Source organism: Ahaetulla prasina, chromosome 1 (assembly GCF_028640845.1).
Source record: "Ahaetulla prasina isolate Xishuangbanna chromosome 1, ASM2864084v1, whole genome shotgun sequence".
In the NCBI taxonomy this organism is placed as follows: Eukaryota; Metazoa; Chordata; class Lepidosauria; order Squamata; family Colubridae; genus Ahaetulla; species Ahaetulla prasina.
In genome coordinates this window covers 260,531,851-260,552,972 of record NC_080539.1, presented here as the reverse complement: position 1 = coordinate 260,552,972, position 21,122 = coordinate 260,531,851, and the positions used below count along the sequence as shown (strand labels likewise).

Here is a 21,122-nt window from a genome sequence, read left to right as displayed (position 1 = left end):
CAAAAACTTGCAAAAAGGGAAATGAATGGTGAATAGCTAAGTTTGTGAGAAGCAAAAAGAGGAGCAGTCAGGGATAACAACCATAAACAAATATGGCTGACACCGCCCCTAATCAATCTTACTTCTCTCCTGACTGCAGGATTCGTACAGAAAGCAAGTAGTCATCGATGGGGAGACCTGCTTACTGGACATCTTGGACACTGCTGGCCAAGAGGAATATAGTGCCATGCGAGACCAGTACATGAGGACAGGAGAAGGCTTCCTCTGTGTCTTCGCTATTAACAACACCAAGTCCTTTGAAGACATTCATCAGTATAGGTGAGTAGAATAATCTTCACCTGTACTGTCTGTGCAGGGCAGTGTGTATCCTGTTTTATTCCAGACATCTGGAATAAGGGGACACGCAACTAACCCTTTTTTCAGCCCGTCCTAAAAAAAATAAGAAGCCTCTGCTCTTGGTCTGATCAAAGCAGAAAGTTTCCAGCAGCAGTTCTGCTGAGATGCCATCCAAGCAAATTGCTGGTCAATCAGGAAAAGTCCCAAGGTGGGAGCATTCAAATGTTTGCTGTGACTAGCAGGAGACATCCTCTCTTGTTTGTTCCCTTTGTCCTTAATTAAGGGCGCTGTGCTGTACGTGTTAAGGGAAGGAAACCTGTATCGATTGCGTGTGAAGGGCAAGAGAGAGAGAGGGAGGGATGGATAGGTTGATTGAGGCTTTGCTAATATTTTTCCTAGGGAAGCTCTAGCAATGTGCGCACTTTTGCTCATGCTGTTTTTAGAAGTCATTAATTGAGTATCTGAGGGGCGCTGACATCCTATGTCTCCCTCCCATCTTCACTGTCAATAGAGATGCCCCCCCCCCCCGAATCCCCGTCTCCTGTGTCTGATTTTTCTTATAGATTGTGTTTTAGGACTGGCTAAACCAGAACATCCACAAGCTTCCTTCCCTGTATGTAATTCAGCAGTTGCAAAATCCTGCACCTAAGTAGTGCATTCCATTTCAGTTAGGAATCCTACTTCTTTCTTGATTCCCATAGACTTCTTAAAGATCTTGTACTGAAGCATGTTTGACTGTGGCTTAATGGCCATTGCATTCATGGGTATGAAAAAAGGATACCGTTCCTCAGAGACATCATTAAAATGCGGAGGGATGTAACTCTGCAGGTTTATCAGACAAGGATGGATTCTCAAAGGGTTATGGACCTAAAAAAAAAGAAAAAGCCTTGGTAAGATGTAGGAAGAATTTAAGTTCTGCTGTTAGTCACCGTGTTTCTAAATGTAAAAAGATTAATGGGTGTTCCACTTGAAGACCTACAGAGGGAGCCTGTTTTTCTTTTCCTGTATCTCTTTTCTTGTACTGCTCTCTAGTGAATTCTTTCCCCATCATATTTAGTCAGCATGGCCATTCTGAATTTTATAGTTAACTGAATCTGGAATCAAGATTTGCATTAAAGGTTTGAAAGAAGTAAGAGTCTCCTATATCTCTTTTCCAACACATAAACACTGTTTTCACTTTTTAATGTTTAAACCAAGGCACGCTATACAGGAAAAATTACACGTTTTAGTTTACTCGTTGATATGTAGATTTGCTTAACTAGATTAGTCAATTTTCACCTATGAGCAATTAGGGTACAATTGGGATAGCTGTCATACACAATTCCCAAATTGCTGCATGCAAAATATATTTCTTCAAGTAAGACAGGGAATGCACATTATTTTACCCTGATAATAGGATTTTAGTAGTCTTAAATAAAACAAATAGTTTATGTTTTTCTGTGGCTCACTGCTAAGAAGAGAAAAAAGAAATCTACATACACGAGGGAGAAGTATGTTACAAGTATTCCCCAAACGATGATGGTAATTGGGACTAGCATTTCTGTCACTAAATGATGCGATTGTAAAGCATGACATCGCATGACTGCATTACTCCATGATGGCAATCCTGGCACTCTCCATTGATATTGATAACGGAATCCCAAAGGTTGTTAGGGAAGGACTCACCACTCCCAGCTTATTCCCTCCACTTCACCCCCAGCCTTGGTCACGTAAGGATTCTTCTTCAACTCCCCCTCCCATCTATTCATCCCCCCCCCCATCTCTGCCCTTTTGATGGCCCTGTTCTCCAGCACTTCTGCTGTCCTTTCCACCCTACGCTCTGTTGTCCCTGCCATCCCCAGGTGACCTTTGCTGCCATCCTGCTGCTGCTGCTGATATGCTCCTGACCTGGACTTAACGTGGCTTCTGTGGGTGTGCCAGACCTTCTCCCTGAGGCTGCTTGTGCCATTATCCAAGTTGCGAAATCCGTTTTTGTGAGCTCTGGGCCAGTGTCTGCATGGCGTTAGGGCCAGCAGAGCTCAGGCAGGTGGGGGTGTGGGGGGTGGCAGGTGTTTGGGGCCTTAGCAGCACTGGGGCTGAAGTAGAGCCCCTGGGGGAAGCCTGTGTGGTGACTGACTGAGACTGCTGAAGGCTTGGAGCCTCTGCTTCAACCCCAGTGCTGCTGCCATCGAGGATTGCTGCTTGCAGGGCATCCGGAAGGAGTAGAGAAGCAGGCGGATGGGGGAGTTGAAGTGCCCCTGTGGTAGGTGGGCTGACAAGTGTCCAAATTTTGATCATATAACCAGAGGAGGCACTACAACAATCATAACTTCAGAGACTTGGCCTAAGAACCGTTTGTTCGGGGCCACCGTAAGTTGTCACGATCACTGAATGAATGGCGGTAACTGGAGAACTACCTATAGTCATAGCTTTCCTTGAAGAAAAACTGCTCAAATCACCTGGAAAATCTACAGCTTAATGGGAATTAATTGGCTCTGATAAGCCTGAGTGCTTATCGCTTGGGTCAGTGTTCTCAGTGTTGACAACTTAGTGTGAAGCAAGGAGCCCAGTGGTGGCTCGTTTGAGGAAAAGAGGCCAGGCTTGTTCCTTGGGGAAGAAGGGAAGCCCCTGCACCTGTAGGACAGCCAGGTTGGTTTGTGAACTGGACTCCAGGCTGGCTGAAGGTGTAATTGAGTTCTGACAAAGGATTTGTACTCTACTCCTTGTTCAGGGAGGCCTGCTCACTGATCAAGTCAAATGTTGTTATGAAAGGGGGTCATCTGTAAAAAAGGTATGATTGGAGGTATAATGAGAGAGAAGAGACAAGAAAAAAAAAACACAGGATAGCAAAGATACACGGCATGTCTGTCCAGATTATGGTACAGGAGGAAAAGGACAGTGACTCAGGACTTCTTCTGTGTGATGAGGTTAGACAGCTGGACACCGTCTTCCCCCCAATAAAAGCAGCTTGGGAGAAGCATGTGTAGAATTGAAAAAAAGATGGCTAAAGAGAACATGATTCAGGGAAGAAAGAAAGGAGGAACTCCCTCCTATGGTGCAAAATGACCAGAAGTGGCAAATTAGGAATGGTTAATAATCATAATAAGAGAAGAGGAATAGAAAGAAAGGGCAGAAGAGTGGGAAACTCTTATAGGAGGAAATGTAAGTAGAAACTGCTGGAAGAATGAAAACAGAAGAAATGTCAGGATATGGAGAAGAATACTTTTGAACTATGTCATAGCAGGGAGGAAAAAATTAAATCTTCCACACTCAGAGCTTCTGGATCAGCAAATTCTGCTAGAAATGTCAAGGTTGAATTATGATAACCACAGCCCTTGAGTGTCATGTTTTCAGAAGTTGCAATTGCTGAACTTGCTGTGTCAGGGAAATCACAGTGTTAAGAATCTATCAATTTCCACAGAGAGATTAGCCATTACCAGGAAATTATCAGTAACCACCAGCTGATTATATCAACTCTGTTTCTGCTATTTTGTGACCTGCACTGCTGCTTGTGATGGATAGAGGGTTTGGTCATTAGAATGGAAGGGAAGGGAGGGGAGGGGAGGGGAGGGGAGGAGAAGAAAAGAAAAGAAAAGAAAAGATAGAATAGAATTTTTTATTGGCCAAGTGTGATTAGACACACAAGGAATTTGTCTTGGCACATATGCTCTCAGCGTACATAAAAGAAAAGATACGTTCATCAAGAATGATAAGGTACAACATTTAATGATAGTCAGAGGGTACAAATAAGCAAGCAAATCATATTAGGAAACAGTCAATATAAATTGTAAGGATACAAGCAACAAAGTTACAGTCATACAGTCATAAGTGGTTATCAGTTGTCATTGAAAGTGTTAATTACGAGTAAAAAATAGGAACGTTTCAAATGCACGTGAACAACAAAATTCTTGGGGATAAAAATGAGAATTTTAGGATACTCCCATTTTTATTTGTCCTGAAAGTTTACCTTTCTGTTCCATTTGCAATGATCTTATGGGAGCTTTATGTTCCTGATGTGCACGAACTGGGAAGGACAACTGGTGGCCTTGTTGCCTACAAAGTCTGCCTTTCCAATTCTTATCTTTCTGTTACAGGATTTGCCCCAACACCTCCCTATCTGCATAAATGAATACTCTGCTTAATTAAATTGTATCAGCTGTGTTTTCTTTAGGATGCCAGCTTCTTCCAGGAACAAGAAAATCGGTCTTTTAACAATGAACAAATCTTACATGTGAACACTCTGACCTCAGTAATTCCCTATCTGATTTATCTGAATTGGAGAATGTGGCTTTACTGGAGGAATGAAGCAGGGATTGAGACTAATCCCATGTACTTAGGTTCTGAGGCAAACAACATCCAGAGGAGGAATGTGGTGTATTTTGGCCTAAAAGCTGTACTGACAAACGCATCAGTGGTTGCATGCCAGGCAATAAGGGGATGATAATGCTGTGAGAGGACTTTGGTGAGAGGAAAGCCTCAACTCAACCGCTCTGTGGGTTAGGTTTATCATATTCTTATGCCATTAAGCTCTTAAAAACCATGGCCCTTGTATAGAAATGTTGGCTTTTGTTAATTTGTCCCAGTTTTGTTTTCTGTGTTTCAGAGAGCAGATCAAGAGAGTGAAGGACTCCGATGATGTGCCCATGGTGTTGGTGGGGAATAAATGTGATCTACCTGCTCGGACTGTGGAAACACGGCAAGCCCAGGAGCTGGCTCGGAGTTATGGGATTCCATACATAGAGACGTCAGCCAAAACTAGACAGGTATACTGAGGTTGGAGGGGAGGGGGGAGGAAAGCGCAAAACAATGCAGACTCACTTTTTCTACCTTCACTCAAGAAAAGAATCTACTCCATACTTGCAAGATGTAATCCATGGTGAAAACCAAGCTGTCTTCCAGAAGTTCCAAAAGTTGAACTTTTCATTGTTGTCCTTGTAAGTCAGGGGAAACTTTTTGGCTCCTCTGCATTGCTTCTGTAATCAGCTGAAGCTTTTGTGTATTTAATTGTTGGCCCTGGATTTGAATTGTGCAGTTATAATAGCAAAGAAACTTACCAAAGCTTAGTTTAAATTCCACCTTTGTTGACTGTCTCTTCTGAAAAAATGTCCAACTCAAGCCCCTATATACCTTTCTGAATTATGTAAACAGGTGGCTGTTCAGCTTGTATAGGTTGTACAAGCCTGTTGTGGTTGTCTGACTTAACTGGGCTGGAGCTGGCCCTTAGCTCTATTGAGCCAATAATGTGCATTTACTGTTGGATTACTAGGGTTCCAGCTCATAATTATTGAGCAGGTTGTGTAGTTTCTGCTAATGGTTCCTGAGCACTAGGCAACAAAATTACAGCAAGTTTGGATTAAGAGTGGCTTTGTTCCATTAATGCTGGGATTGGGTATTTTACCAGAGAAATTTAGTAAAGAAAACACATATTTGATTATACATGTCATAACTGCAGTGAAGATAGTATTTGCGCAAAGGTGGAAAGCAGAGCAATTAAAAAAAATATTGGATTGTGCAGAAATGAATAGATTGACCTTGATAATTAGAATAGAATAGAATAGAATAGAATTTTATTGGCCAAGTGTGATTGGACACACAAGGAATTTGTCTTGGTGCATATGCTCTCAGTGTACATAAAAGAAAAGATACGTTCATCAAGGTACAACATTTACAACACAATTGATGGTCAATATATCAATATAAATCATAAGGATTGCCAGCAACAAGTTATAGTCATACAGTCATAAGTGGAAAGAGATTGGTGATGGGAACTATGAAACGATTAATAGTAGTGCAGATTCAGTAAATAGTCTGACAGTGTTGAGGGAATTATTTGTTTAGCAGAGTGATGGCCTTCGGGAAAAAACTGTTCTTGTGTCTAGTTGTTCTGGTGTGCAGTGCTCTATAGCGTCGTTTTGAGGGTAGGAGTTGAAACAGTTTATGTCCTGGATGCGAGGAGTCTGTAAATATTTTCACGGCCCTCTTCTTGATTCGTGCAGTATACAAGTCCTCAATGGAAGGCAGGTTGGTAGCAATTATTTTTTCTGCAGTTCTAATTATCCTCTGAAGTCTGTGTTTTTCTTGTTGGGTTGCAGAACCGAACCAGACAGTTATAGAGGTGCAAATGACAGACTCAATAATTCCTCTGTAGAATTGGATCAGCAGCTCCTTGGGCAGTTTGAGCTTACTGAGTTGGCGCAGAAAGAACATTCTTTGTTGTCCTTTTTTAATGATGTTTTTGATGTTAGCTGTCCATTTTAGATCTTGTGATATGATAGAACCTAGAAATTTGAATGTTTCTACTGTTGATACTGTGTTGTCAAGTATTGTGAGAGGTGGAAGTATGGAAGGGTTTCTCCTAAAGTCTACCACCATTTCTACGGTTTTGAGTGTGTTCAGTTCCAGATTGTTTTGGTTGCACCAAAGAAAGAAAGAAAGAAAAGAAAGGAAAGAAAGAAAGGAATCGGAATATTTTAAGATATGGGGCAATTTTATCAGTGGTTAGAGAAGATATATATATATAGGATAATGCTGTACTGATATGAATGAAGAAGAAAGAAGAGAAAGAAGATAGATAAATGTATTAATAGAAAAACTAAGAAATGTGGGAGAAATGTTATAATAAATAATATTATTAAGATATAATAAATAGTGGAGGAGTAGGAAGAAGACCCAAAACATGTATTCAGATGATACACTGAATGATTGATTATGTACTGTATGTTTGTCTATAAAATAAAAAAAACTTTTATAAAAAAAAAGATGAAAAAAAGATGATGCTGGGACATGACTGGCAGTTGTCAGTAGCAGTAACAAAGGCAATTGTTCAGCCAACGGTGATGGGGGTATTCTGTACTCTGCCATTTGTCCAAACTGTTCTGCCCAAGTGCATGTATTTGTGCCAATTTAGGCAACCAACTCACTGGGTTTATGATTTGGATTCAAAATGGGACACTTGTCACATCGATCAATTCTGCCAGTTATTTCTATAACGTCAACCAGCTCACAATTACATGGTTTTATTTTTCGTATTTTGAGGGAGAAAGAGGACAGCTTCTGCCTCTTTGAATCAGACCCTAGATTAGCTCTAGTAATGGATTCAGAACTCAGCAGCAGTGGAAAACATATGTTTAACTACTCTTGGAAATGTCCTTTCCCTTTGCTTATACATGCAAATTACATGATGCTCAAAACTCTTCATTGACTTGTTGCAGGGAGTCGAAGATGCCTTCTATACTTTAGTGCGAGAGATCCGACAGCACAAACTACGTAAATTGAATCCCCCAGATGAAAGTGGTCCAGGCTGCATGAACTGCAAATGTGTAATATCATGACCAAGGTGAGTCACTGAGAGAGCAGTTTTGTTAGAGAAAAAGGCCGCCCAGATTATATGCCGAAAAACTGTTTCCTTCGGACCCATGCATGGTCCCAACCGCTGCCTTTCTCAGTGTTATGAGTCTGATCCCCTTCAAGAAGACAGAATGTGTCTTGTCACTGGTTGCAAAACTGGCTACTTCCTCAAAAGGAAGTCTATTTTTACTACAGTTCTTAAGGGGGAAATGTTTTGAATTAGAACGCTGTCAAGAATGCGGAGATATTGACCATTTTTTCTTTATCCATGAGACTGATTTGAAATGAAGTGTCTGCATCTGTATTTGCTTCTGGATACCCCGCTTTGTAGGCCTCTGTTTTTCTTGTTTTATCTCCTCCTGCTTTCCACGTTTGACCACGTATGATTTCTGTTGCTTTTCTTAGGTGAGGTTCATACTGCTGCCCTCCAATATCTTTGTCTTGTCTTCCTCTGTGGATAGGTGTCGTATATATCTTCTATAGCTAGGGCTCAGGCTACAGTTCCCATCATCCTAACTACATTGATGATTCTGAAGGGGAATGATGATGGTTGTAGTTCCAGGTTTTGAATGGACACCTTAGATAATACATTGTGCTTCTCGTTTGGATGTTGCATGAAGTCACCTTTAAAGAGCCAAAGTTTGTCCTGGATTTAATAATATCAGAACAAAATGTATGTGTTGGTCAGTGGTGGGATTCAAATTTTTTAACAACCGATTCTGTGGACGTGGCTTATTTTGGAGCGTGGCTTGGTGATGTGACTGGGTGGGCATGGCTATGTTCCTAGGGACTACTCAGAGAGCTAAAAAAAGTCATTTTGACTGGTCCTTGCACTTTTGACCAGTCCTCGCACTTCTGATCATCATTTATGCCCGTTGCAGCATTCTTAACAACCGTGTCATTTCACAACTGCTTCTCTTCACTACGGTTATAAGATAAGGCGCAAAACATAAAATGTGAGGACAGTTGTAAGTGCGAGGACTGGTCAAAAGTGCGAGGACAGGTCAAAAATAATTTTTTCAGCCCTCTGAGTAGTCCCTAGGCACATAGGGACTACCCAGAGGGCTGAAAAAAGTAATTTCTGGCAGCTCTTTGCACTTACGACCGGTCATCATTTATGCCTGTTGCAACATTCTTAACAACCATGTCACTCATTTCACAACTGTGGTGCTTCATGTGACCGGGTGGGCGTGGCCAGGTGGTCATGTGACATAGCTTTTTTTGCCCTAATGACAGTTTGTTGCAATCATCGTGTGAAAATGGTCATAAGTCACTTTTTCAGTGCCATTGTAAGTCAAGGATTACCTGTACAAAAATACGAAAAGCTTCTTTGCTTGCAAAAAGCTGCCCTAAATAGCAATCATTAGATTAGAAATACCTGCAAACTGGAGTTACAAATCAGGCAGGGTGCCAGAGCACCTTCAGGAATTAAAATAGTTAAAATGCAATGATAACTATCAGCAGCCAACTCTTGCTCATGAAGTGAATCCCTTTAGCAGAGAGGTCATTTAAGATCTCCAGAATCAGAGTATCTGTTGCTTGTTAAACCAATTACCAGAACAAATAGACACAGAAACTAGTCAGATATCCGAAGCAGCTTCTTTTCAGGAATAGAGATTAACTTTTTTCCTTCCAAACAAAGCTGAATAGGGAAAATTATCTCATCACCAAGCACAGAATTAAACTTCACCAAAAACCAGTTTTAGACCAAAAGTCAGAAAGGGTATGTAAACTCATGTTTGAATGTCAATCTTTTTAGCTAGCCAATAAGCCTTGCTGAATGTCACTCAGCTTGGTTCCTTGTCATTAAAAGCTTCTGCTTCGTTATTCAATTATTCTTCAAAGAGCTGATCATTGCTTATCCTGGCTGAAAGAATTCCAACAGGGAGTATTTCCTCCTAATAGCGGTGTAAAAAGCTTAAAACAACCCTTCCCCTTTAAGAAAGTCAAGGGGGAAAAAAAAACCTCCAAGAAGCTCTAGAACCGGAAATACTGTCAAGAATGTAATAAGGGTTAAAGGAGAGGCAGTTTCTGTAAGCAGGGCAATAAAGATTAGGCTAGAAAATAACACAGAAAATTGTAATTCCTTACAGGATTAAGCCTGTAAAGTGGGGGAAAAAAAAATTTCTTTTAACAAGCGGTTCTCCAAACTGCTTAACTACTTAACAAGGTTCTCAGAACTGCTTAACTACTTAACAACCCGTTCTACTGAACCGGTGAGAACCGGTAGAATCCCACCACTGGTGTTGTTGGTCAGAATCTATTTGAGAGATTTTATAGGGAGGAATTAATGCCTAACAGCACTCAAAATCCAGATATGTAAAATTCATGCTCTGAGACCTGTGGTTGAAATACAAATAGATAACATATTGGAATGATTCCACCCCACTCCAGTGTATTTGTTATTTAGTAGAAAAGAGATACATTGTACATAGTTTATAGAATTAGAAGAAAAGCTCTTCATTGCTAAAGCACCCTTTTCTTATTCAGGTGTCAGGAGTCAGGTGTCAATACACACACAGAAACACACACACACATATATTTAATTGTGATGGCTCAGTGGTTAAAGGTGCCCAGCTTGTCATCTGGCAGTCAAGATTCAAGACTCAAGTGCCATGTGACGGGCTGGGCCCCTGTTACTTGCCCCAACTCCTACCCACCTAGAAGTTTGAAAACATACAGATGTGAGTAGATAAATAGATAGTATTTCGGTGGGAAGGTAACAGCATTTCATATGATTTTGGCGTATAGCCATGCTGGCCACATGACCATGGAAATGTCATTGGAGAATGCTGGCATATATAGAGCCATAGATACATCCGCCTAAATTTCTGAACATGACTATTAAGACTATTCTGGGTAGCTTGAATCTCAGTGGAGAGACAATAGCAGATGAGCAGGAATCAGAGCAATTTCTTCCTTCTATGGTTATACTATTTTATGTATTCCTTTATAAAAAGAACACTTCCTTCAAAAAAGAAAATTACAATTGAGAAGTGAATGGATGTAAAGTTTCATCAGTTGAGATCCCCCAGAAGGCCTAGGTTTTTTTTATTGTACCTAGCGCAGCTGCTATTGTTAAAAGTGTGTGTGTTTGTATGTGTCCAGATGTTCAAATAATCCAGATGTCTCAGAGCATTTCCTGTAGACTGTGATGTGAGATGGGGTGGGTGGGGGTAACTTCCTGTGCTCTCACTGCTGAAACTGCAGATTAATCCCAAATGCTTTTTAAAATGCTTGGCCTAAGAGAGAGGCTACTGCCAAAGGCTGAGGGGAGGAAAAAAGCCGGTGTCGGCCAAGTGTGTCTTCATTCCTACATCCTTTGCAAATACTCACACTGTGTCCTGAAGGCAGAGCCCTGGAACTGCCTGAAGTCTTTCTTTTTGATGAGGAGAACGTAACTTGGCAATATTTATCTAGGTGTGGTTTATGCTCCCTTAAGGAGGGGGTGGGAGTTGGTTTTCCCTTAACTAGTTATACTATAAGTGGGATCTGATTTTATGTCAAACAATATCTTTCCAAGAAGTCCCACTCTCTCTCTAAGACTTGGAGAATTAGGCCAAGGTGGAGATAAGGCAAAAAGATTGGGACATAGTAAACACAAAGGAGGTTATGGAGTTCTTCATTTTCCTGTCTGTTCACACTGCCTTTGTATCTGCTCTTACTTTCTCATTGTTTTATACGTGTATATGTTCTTTATTTATATAACACATTTAGAAATGTACCTACATTATTTTTATAAATATCTCAAGGAGGCAAATATACCTAATTCTCCTTCCTCCTTCTGTTTTTTACCACAATAACATCCCTGTGAGTTGAGTTGGGCTGAGAGAGAGTGTCTGGTCCAAAGTCACCCAGATGGCTTTTATGCCTACGGCGGCAGGATTAGAGTTCAGTCACCTGGTTTCTAGCCTGGTGCCTGAACCTCAGTCTATACCAAACTGGGTCTCGTGTTCTTTAGGGTGAAACCACTTGAAGGAGACATTATCATTGAAACAGTCTTTGCCTTAGTGTTTGAGTTGTTTCTGTTTGCATGAGCTTGTGAAGAGTTGGGCCCTGGGCACATTCAAGCGCCCGATACCCACATGTGCTGTGAGAAGAGTATGCTTTGAGTTTAGCAGCAGCACAAGTGACTCAGGCCTAAGAGGAGTGCCTTATTTTGTTAGTTTGCCTTGAGGAAGTACAGTACTCAGTTATGCATGTTTTACATTTCTCTGGGACTGACTCAACTGTATGCTGTACTTGAGCTCTTCTCCCATTTCCTAGCTCCCAAAAGTATGCCATTGCAACAATATAAAGGATTATATTGGGTTTACTTCTCTTCTGTCATGTTCTGATTTTACACATAACAATAACAACAATAATAAATAATAAAAAAGATAAACTAGGTATGTACATACTAGTGTCTACTCCTGAATCCAAATCAAATACATTTTTACATACATAAAATTTATTTTTATTTATATTCGCCTTTATTATTTTTATAAACAATTCAAGGTGGCATATGTAATGTTCCTTCTTCCTATTTTCCCCACAACAACAACCCTGTTAGGTAGATTGGGCTGAGATGGGTGAGTGAAGACACCCAGCCAGCTTTCATGCCTACCTAAGGCAGGACTAGAACTCATGGTCTCCTGGTTTCTAGCCTGGTGCCTTAACCACTATACCAATTTGATTACTGATCCTGTTCCCTCTTATTATATCAAATTACCAATGGCTGGGAGAGAAACAGCTATTGTTACTTTCAAATTTATGTTGGACGAAAGTAAGTGTGTACCTATGACATTTCACAGAGCAGGGTTGGCACATAAATAGAAGTTTGAGAGCCTCTGTGCTCTGCTTAATAAATAAACAGTGACACCAGCAGGTTTGGCCATCTGAAAGAGTTCTTGTATGTAAAACAGAAGAAGATAATATAGATTGGGTTGCATCTATAATATTGTACTATAAGCAAACGAGCATATGCTCTCCCTGTTGGTGGGGTCGGAAAAGAGTCAAAGCCGCCCTGTAGGCATGGTGAAGCAAAGAGGGGCGCCCTGTGAGACTGCGGAGAGTCGCAACTCTTCTGCTGGACTTGGTGTTTCTTTCCCTCTCAGCCACGATGAGGAGAAGGGGCAGCCTAAAGATGGCTGCCACGAAGTTGGGGCAGCCGAGGAACATCGAAGACTAGTGCTGGAGTAGAGATAGTGAACCCTGTCTGGAACTGGGTGAGAGGATTCTTTTCTATTTAAAATCTAACCCCAAAAGAAAAAAAAATCCAGGAAAAGAGAGGCTCACAACTATTTGTTAAAGCAGCGACTAAGCACTTTGAGAAAACTTCAGAATTGAAAGAAAAGAATCAAGGGGAGAAAAGCAAAAAAAAAAACAAAAACCCTTTTAAAAATATAGAAAATTGGACTTTTAAATTGAGCAGGCGTTGTTTTGGAAAGGCATTTTAAAAATACTGGAACTATTTACCTAAAAAACTGTTTCTATATTTTGACTTATTTGACTAAAACTGGTTAACGTTGAAATCTAAACTGAGAGTGCCATCTGTTGACGGAAGGGAAGTATAACTTATTCTTAAATTCTGGAAAATTTTGATAAGGATATGTTTTATGCACCTATGATGTGACTTCTGGAGATTTAAATATGAGAATTAGGAAAATATATTCATTAAAGAGACCCCTGAATGCCATAATACAAGATTGAACACATAAAGGAGATTTAAGGAGATTCTGGAAGGTTTCTGGGACTATTTAAAGAACAGATTGATTAATTATGGAATACAAAAAATTGTGAACATTGAATTTTTTGGGGGAGTGACTTTAAGCTTGAATATAAGGTTTTTGAATCACTGGACAAGAGCGGGGCTTATTAAATAAGATAAGATGCTCCATCAGAAGGGAATGAGTGGAACTTGGGAAGAAATGGCATCGATGTTTCAAAGCAACAAGGATATTCTGATAAGAAACCACAAGGAGATTAACAACCTAATGCATGGCATAGACGAAAAACTGGGAGATATTATACAAAAGACAATGAGTGACCAAGACACCCAGGAAAAGGAGGAGCCAATTGAAAGAGCAGATGAAAAAGCAGAACAGATTAACCAGCAAACAAAACAAGATGACAAGAAGGAGACAATAACAAAAACAACAATGACGGGTGAAATAAACCAAGGGGAAACCATTTTAAGAGATTATAAAGGGAACTGGATATGCAGGAAGACATTTTTGAAAGGGGGATAGGGGCATGGGTAGAAATTTTGAAAGCTAGACAATGAAAAAGGGCAGAGATGGGAGAAATGTTTAAAATGAATAGTCAGGACATAGATGCAGATAGGGATAAAGATCCAAGAGAGGAATATGGGAGGCAAATTAAAAAAACGAACAATTCAAGCTTTAAAGGGCGCAAGAGATGACGGATAGAAAGGATTTGTTTTTAAATATAATGGCGGCATGATTAAAAGTTAGAATGGGGATAGAAATAGAGAGGGGAATATTAGTATACACATTTTTATACAATAAGACAAAAGTAATAAGAGGGAAGATTAGAAATTGAATGATGGTATTATATATGCTTAGATAATATTGTGATTGGTATTGGAATAACGTATTGAATATTGAATAACGAAATAATGAAAGCCTATAATGTAATACAAAGATGTGTATTAACACTAGAACTACATAAGCTTGAAGAATGTAACAAATATGATTAATATCACTATTTTTATTTGTACTAAAATGTATGACACCCAGGTGTCACACTGTTCACACATTGATATGGATATATTGTAAAATAAAATAAAAAACTTGAAGCAAAATAAAGTAATATGAAGGCTTATAATTCCCACTCTCTCTGTAATTACCATGTTTTGTAAATCAAAACATTGATGTAATCACAGCATCATCTTGAGGTTAGTAAATAGTACTACAGTCACTTTTTACTTAAACAATGAACTACATTGGTAAGTAAATTTCCAGTGTGTCAGCAAAGGACAGTTTGCTTTTTTTGGGGGCTCAGCAGTGATCAAGGAAGTGGTATCTTAATGAGATCCATTGTTTGCATATAGTTAATCTATCACAATTAATGACTGTTAATTGGTGTAACAGTTTGGAACCCTCAGAGGCAATTGTAGTCCTCTCCCCCCCCCAACTGGAGACCCTTTACCCATTCACCAGGAGGTGAGTGAAAAGGTAGACTTGACGGCCTGAAGAAGGCTTGAATGAAATCTAAATTTGATTTACATAGAAAACCAAATGTAGGACTTTCATAGTTACTAGATAAGTTCAGCGGATGCAAAATATATTTGGCACTTTAAGTTGCCACTGGCTCTCATTTTGCAACTCCATAAATGTATTGCTCTGTGAAATGCTACTGCAGGAGAGCATAATGCTTCTATTCTAAGCATTTACCACTTGCTGCTGAGCTATGCTTCTGCATACCATGTTAAGTGCAACACCGCCTGAGGGTCTGTTAGCCACAATCAAACTATTGAGGTCAGTTCTTGAACAAGAGCAGCAAACAAATCAGATTCAGAACTGCCATCCTGTGAAGCAAACACACACTGATGTATAGATTTATCCCCCACTCCCGGTTAACAGAATTCTGAAGTCCATTTAACCAAGCTTTTTAAAAAATATATGTGTATGTGTGTAGTTATTCAATATGGTCCTGTTCCCCTTTTAGGAATGTGTTAACCTTGAAATAATTTCAGGACCATATTGAATAAATATATGCACACACCACCCTTGGCATTTTAAACGGTTCCCTCTGATTATTTTTCCTACACTAATAGTTTTATTATTTCATGTACTGTATTGATCTGTTTTGATTTTTGTACTCTGAGGTTGTTGAATTGCATAAATAAGTAACTTTTTGTAAAGGCCTTCCAGCTTATTTTACTCGTTGCTTTTTTTCTGTTTGCAGTGGACCAGACTGTGACTTGGAAGGCTTTCTACTGTGTGTAGCACGGAGATGGAGGCGATGTGAAAATAGAATCAAATGGATTCGGGGAAAGGAGAGATGGGGTGGTGTCTGCAGGCCCCCCCCCAAAGTGCTCCACATGGACAGTTTTAAAAATTCACCAAGGCCTGCAAAGAACTCTTTTATTGTTTAAATCCTCCCCCCTCCTGGTTTTTTTTTTTTTTGCCTCCTCCCTCCCTCCACTTCCTGGCAGTGTGTACAAAGCCACATAAGGAATTGCAGTAAGTTATTATTTGGTGGTCTTGACACTGGTTTTGCCATCTCTTGTCATTGTTCCAAGGGATTGATTGACAGTGTCTGAAAGGAAGCTCATGCAGGGGAAGACCCATCTTGTTTCTTCAATCAGCTTGAGCTCAGCTCACCAAGGCCAAATCCTGGATGCATCTGCAGGTGGACTGGTTTCCCACTTTGGTGCTGCAAGGCATGTAAGGCAGGGAGCAAGCTCTAATTCACAGCCTGAAGGGCTCCATTTGAAAGAAGGCTAGCTGTTGTCAGCAGAAGATCAAGGCTCTTTGGAAGGTGCTGCCAAGAAGATTCACGAGCCTGTCATTCCACTGGGGGTGGGTGGGTGGAGAGGAGAGTGTAGGGGAAAAATATACTCTCATTTTCAAGAAGTGGGTAGAAAAGGCATAAAAATAATCGTACCTATAACTAATTCCACCTGTCTCCGCCCATTGATTTATCTCTGTGTAAACAGGGAAGGTAATTATGCCACTCTTATTTTTGGCTAACATTGTCTCCCCTGTGCTAGAACAACTTGAGTCATCGTTCTTGCAGAGTAGATGGTCAGTCTGGTGGACATTCTCTTCAGGCCTGGACAGTATCCTCAAGAGTACTTGAGAAGGGGTGGAGGGAAAGAGGGGTGCCAGTTTTTAGATGTTTTCCTTTTTTCTTCTTCCTTTTTATGGTGTTGGGAGAACCTGTAAATGTATAAATTGACTCTACCTGAACCTGTTGATGAAGACTGGAGGATCTTGAATTTTCCAACTCTGAATTCAGTGAGCCCAACCTTTGCTCATTCCCTGCTGCATCAAAGGGAAACGGTCCCTCCGTATATCTTTAGGAAACATGGGAAGCTTTTTGTGTTTTATTTTCCACAACCTTTGTGTCTTACAGGCTGATTGGGAAGAATTATCCAGTGGGCAAGAAAGGTTGACTTGTTATGTAGGCTTTCCTGTTTGTTGTTGGCATGGTCTCTCTTCCACCCCCACCCCGCCCCACCAGCCTCCCCAAGATTTTTATGCTTGTTGCCTGTGTCAAGGCTGTCTTCCCTGGTGTGCTTATTGCAAAATTTGTGTACTACTTGGAGGTGCAGCTGGTCTTTGGAGACATGGGAGCCTGTTTCCGTGTTCCTGCTCCATTCTCCACCTACCCTTGTAGCCGCTGTGCCTATGTAATTGCATGCACAGCTCTGAATCCTGCTGTCAGGGAGCAGTTCCCTCTGTATGTCTGTGACTGTAGTTGCTGTAATTCAAAGCTCTTCTGGTAAGATACCACAACCAGATCCCTCATCACTGGCTGAATTAAGGAAAACCAGCCTAATAATTAGATAACAAGCATGATTTTTTAAAACTGTTGGGAGTATTAAAGAGAATCCAAACCTAGCCTTAAATGTCATTAAAAGCGATTTTGTTCTCAAAAGTGTTGGTGTGTATACTGTACCTTTTGGGGTTTATGTTCCCTTTTATTCGAACTCCCTGTACTATATCTCAGGATGAAAATCGTTATCGATATATAAACCCCAAGAAACAGTTTCGTTGTTCACACATTTTTGCCATTAGAACGTATGTCTTAAAAAGTAAACATTGGTTCATTTCTGTTAATTGCTTAAATATCTGTTTCATTTCTGGATGAATTTACTATTTGATCTGTCTTTCTCAACACCCTGGATCCAAGTTGCCTTAATAGCAGAATGACTCATTGCAGATGTTGACCAGATATTGGGAGAGGCCTCTACGTTTATTATAATGGTGGTATCAAGATGAAACATTGAAAATGGCACCACAGCGTCAGGTCTACAGGCAGCTTATTCAGAAAGCTTATCTCTTGGGGGTTTTTTCACTGTTCTGAGAACTAAATTCCCATAATGGGATTGCAATTGAGCTTGATCCATTGATTTCCATCCATATAATTCAAAAGAACAATTAACTGACTGAGATGCTAATTTGTTATAGTACCTTAGCAGGGCAAGGTGAATTCTAACAGAAATTGATAACTGCACTTCTATCCAAAGGTAGATGCCCAACAATGTCCTAAAGAAGTAACTATAAAGCAGCAGGATTTTTTCCTTCGCTGTTCCCCTTTGTTAAGATAGCCCATCTTTTCATGGGTTATGAGCTATCTAGAGAACTTGGCCAAAGCAGAAAGGCAGCCACTTCACAAATTCTACTCTTGGCTTGGGTTCCATCGCTGCTTGTAATGGCTAACAAACTTTAAGCATCTGTTTACATGAAAAAAGGAATGTTCCTGAATTCGGGCATTGAAATCTAATTAATAAACCAGATCAAGTGCAACATATTGTGGCTGTAAAGCAGTCTCCTGTTAACTATACATAATTAATTATCTGCCATAATGCAACCTCAAAAGGGATTTTTCAGCACACATCTTTTCTCAGAACTATAACTATTGGTGTCTCCACTATTGCTCATTCCTGGTTTATCAACTGTACATTTGGACAGATAGTAACATTAAAAAACAAGTCCAGTTCAAAACTAAAGTAGGGTTTGGATCTTCCCCTTGTGTATTTTAAAACCACAGTATTTTTTTAATGCTTAATTAAGGCATAGTCATTTAGCATAGACTTAGTCTTAAAAGTCTATGCTATTAAAATTCAGAAGGCAGGGAAATTCTGTCTTGAGATATTGGAATGCTGTTAGTTCATTTATTTCTGCCACTGCTGTGCCCGTGTAATTGAAGAACTTTCGTTATTTTTTAATACTGCAATTTTTTTAAAAAAAAAACCCCGATACTAAGGGTGAAGCAGTTAAAGCCACTACTGAATTCTATTTCTCATTAACTAGTATAGCTGGTTTTACAGTGTAGCACTTGGAGGGCCATGGTACTTATTCCTTAGGAGAAAAAATAGTTCTAATAAGCTATTATGTTATGCTATAAATGTTTTATATTACCATTCTTCACACCTAGGATTACCAAACTTCATTTTGTTTTGGAAGGCCCAATGCTTTCCCACCAGAATATCTGTCCACCACTTTTCCTCTGCATAAAAGTGAAAGCCGTCAGGCTCCTTCCCTGTCTTATTTTTCAAGCAATCTGCCCTCCTACCTCTGGTCTTCTTGCTGCATACTTGATAATCTGCAACACCAGCCCCCCAACCCTATTTTTCAATCTGTTAGTTAATGAAAATACTGGAGCTAGATACTTTTAAAAACACAATGATAATTTTTGTAAACAAATTGCATTGTTACACAACAATCATCCATATTTGGGAATCTCGGCTATGTTTCTGCAACGGTAAATCAGTTGAATTGTACAGATAGTCCCAAAAACCTAAGTTTTTCACCTGCATAAAACATCTGCACAAAAAACATTGGGGGGGGAGGGGAGAAGCACATGTGGGTATTGTAAAAGCTTGTTAGTGAGAAAATTGGGAGTGTCTGGAGTTAAATACATTTGCCTGTATTATAAACACACACTATCCAGGCTTATCTGCAATATTTAAACTTCTAAAAATGGAAGGGGCGGGTTGATAAGTTAAAATAGGCATGCCACATTTTGGCTACCGAAGTTTGGCAATTAAATGCAGAAAATGCATAAAATGACTCGAAAGAAAAAAATCATGAATCTTATCTTTCAAAAATACCGTATATACTCGAATATAAGCCGATCCGAGTATAAGCCGAGGTCCCCAATTTTACCCCCAAAACTGGGGTAAACTGGGGACTCGAGTATAAGCCGAGGGTGGGAAATGAGGCACCTACGGTTGAAACCCTCCCTCCCTCAGCTGAGAAGGCTGGCGGCTCCCCCGCCCCGCCCTCTCACTGCACCGGCAGGGCTTCCCCGCGCCGTCCGGTAAAATGTGAAAAAAAGAAAAAAAAAAAACTCGAGTATAAGCCGTATATACTCGAGTATAAGCCGAGGGGCTTAAAAAAAACAAAAAACTCGAGTATAAGCCGTATAGACCCGAGTATAAGCCGAGGGGACGTTTTTCAGCACAAAAAACGTGCTGAAAAACTCGGCTTATACTCGAGTATATACGGTATATGAAATTTGAGATTATATTTACAGATGAATGAAGCAGCAAATATTTAACTGGGAAATTGACTTTATCAAGGTTTTTCTCCCTAACATAGGCTCTCGTTACTTTTCTACATTTTAACTTCTGTTCTCTGTAGTTTCAGGAAATAGCTTGTTCTTTCTAAATATGTGTTTGCTAAACATGTCCTTATTTTTATCTTCTGTAAATTAAGGCCATGTATCAATATAGCTGTGATTTTACACAGCAAGTTCAGTGGATATAAAAAGTCTACTCATTGCTATTAAAATGTTTTGAGATGTAAAAAAAATCAGACCAAGATAAATCACATTTTTTCCACTTTTAATATAACAATGTACAATTAAATTGAAAAACAAACAAATATTTTAGGGGGACAAATAATAAAAAAATTAATTTGGTTGCATAAAGATGCATACCCTTAAACTAATAACTTTATTGAAACACCTTTCGATTTTATTGACATCATTCAGTCTTTTGGGTAAGAGCCTATCAGCATGGCACACCTTGCCTTGGGAATCTTTGCCCATTCTTCCTTGCAAAAGCACTCAGAATCTATCAGATTGCGAGAGCATTTCCTGTGCACAGGTCCTCTTCACGTCAGATTTTCAATTGGATTCAGGTCTGGGTTCTGACTGAACCATTCCAAAATTTTGATCTTCTGGTAAACTTCTTTAGATTTGGAGGCATGCATTCAATCATTTGTCATTTTGAAGTGTACAATTCATCTTCATCTTCATCAGAGGCCTGAAGGTTTTGTGTCAAAATTCACTGATACTTGGAACTATTCATAATTCCCTCTACCTTGACCAAAGCCCCATTTCCAGCTGAAGAAAAGCAGCCCCAAGGCATAATACTACCACCACTATGCTTCACTGTGGGGATGGTATACTTTTGATGATATGCAAGTGTTGTTTTTACATCAAATACAGGTTTTAGAATTACGGCCAGAAAATACAACTGCATCAGACTAGAGCAGCGGTCACCAACTGGTGGTCCGCAAGAAAATTTTGGTGGTCCGTGGAAGAATCTTCATATTTTTGCCGGTGCACCCTGGTGGAGGAGCTGTGGTGCAAGCGGGCTGAAGCAGCGATTCCAATGGCTGGAAGCTGTGGAAGTGAAGCACTACTTGCACTTGCGCAGCATCTGCATTCTGCCTCAGTATATTTGCCCAGCCGGTGGCGCAAAGCAGCCCTCGTCTCCTGCCGCTTGGGACTTGGAGCTGTAAATGGTGACTGGACTGGGGAGTAGCCGTATTTTG

The 21,122-nt window shown here is 40.1% G+C and overlaps 1 protein-coding gene across 1 annotated transcript in view; it reads left to right on the top strand.

Moving 5' to 3' along the window:
* The window catches only part of HRAS (HRas proto-oncogene, GTPase), a 77,385-nt gene extending 59,932 nt beyond the window's left edge, over positions 1–17,453 (top strand). Inside the window, exons 3-6 of the mRNA XM_058156801.1 lie at positions 140–318; positions 4,919–5,078; positions 7,527–7,651; positions 15,574–17,453. Of these exons, the coding sequence (XP_058012784.1) occupies positions 140–318; positions 4,919–5,078; positions 7,527–7,646 (459 nt within the window). The 3' untranslated portion in view covers positions 7,647–7,651; positions 15,574–17,453. The remainder of the gene's footprint in view (positions 1–139; positions 319–4,918; positions 5,079–7,526; positions 7,652–15,573) is intronic.
* Positions 17,454–21,122: the final 3,669 nt, after the last annotated feature.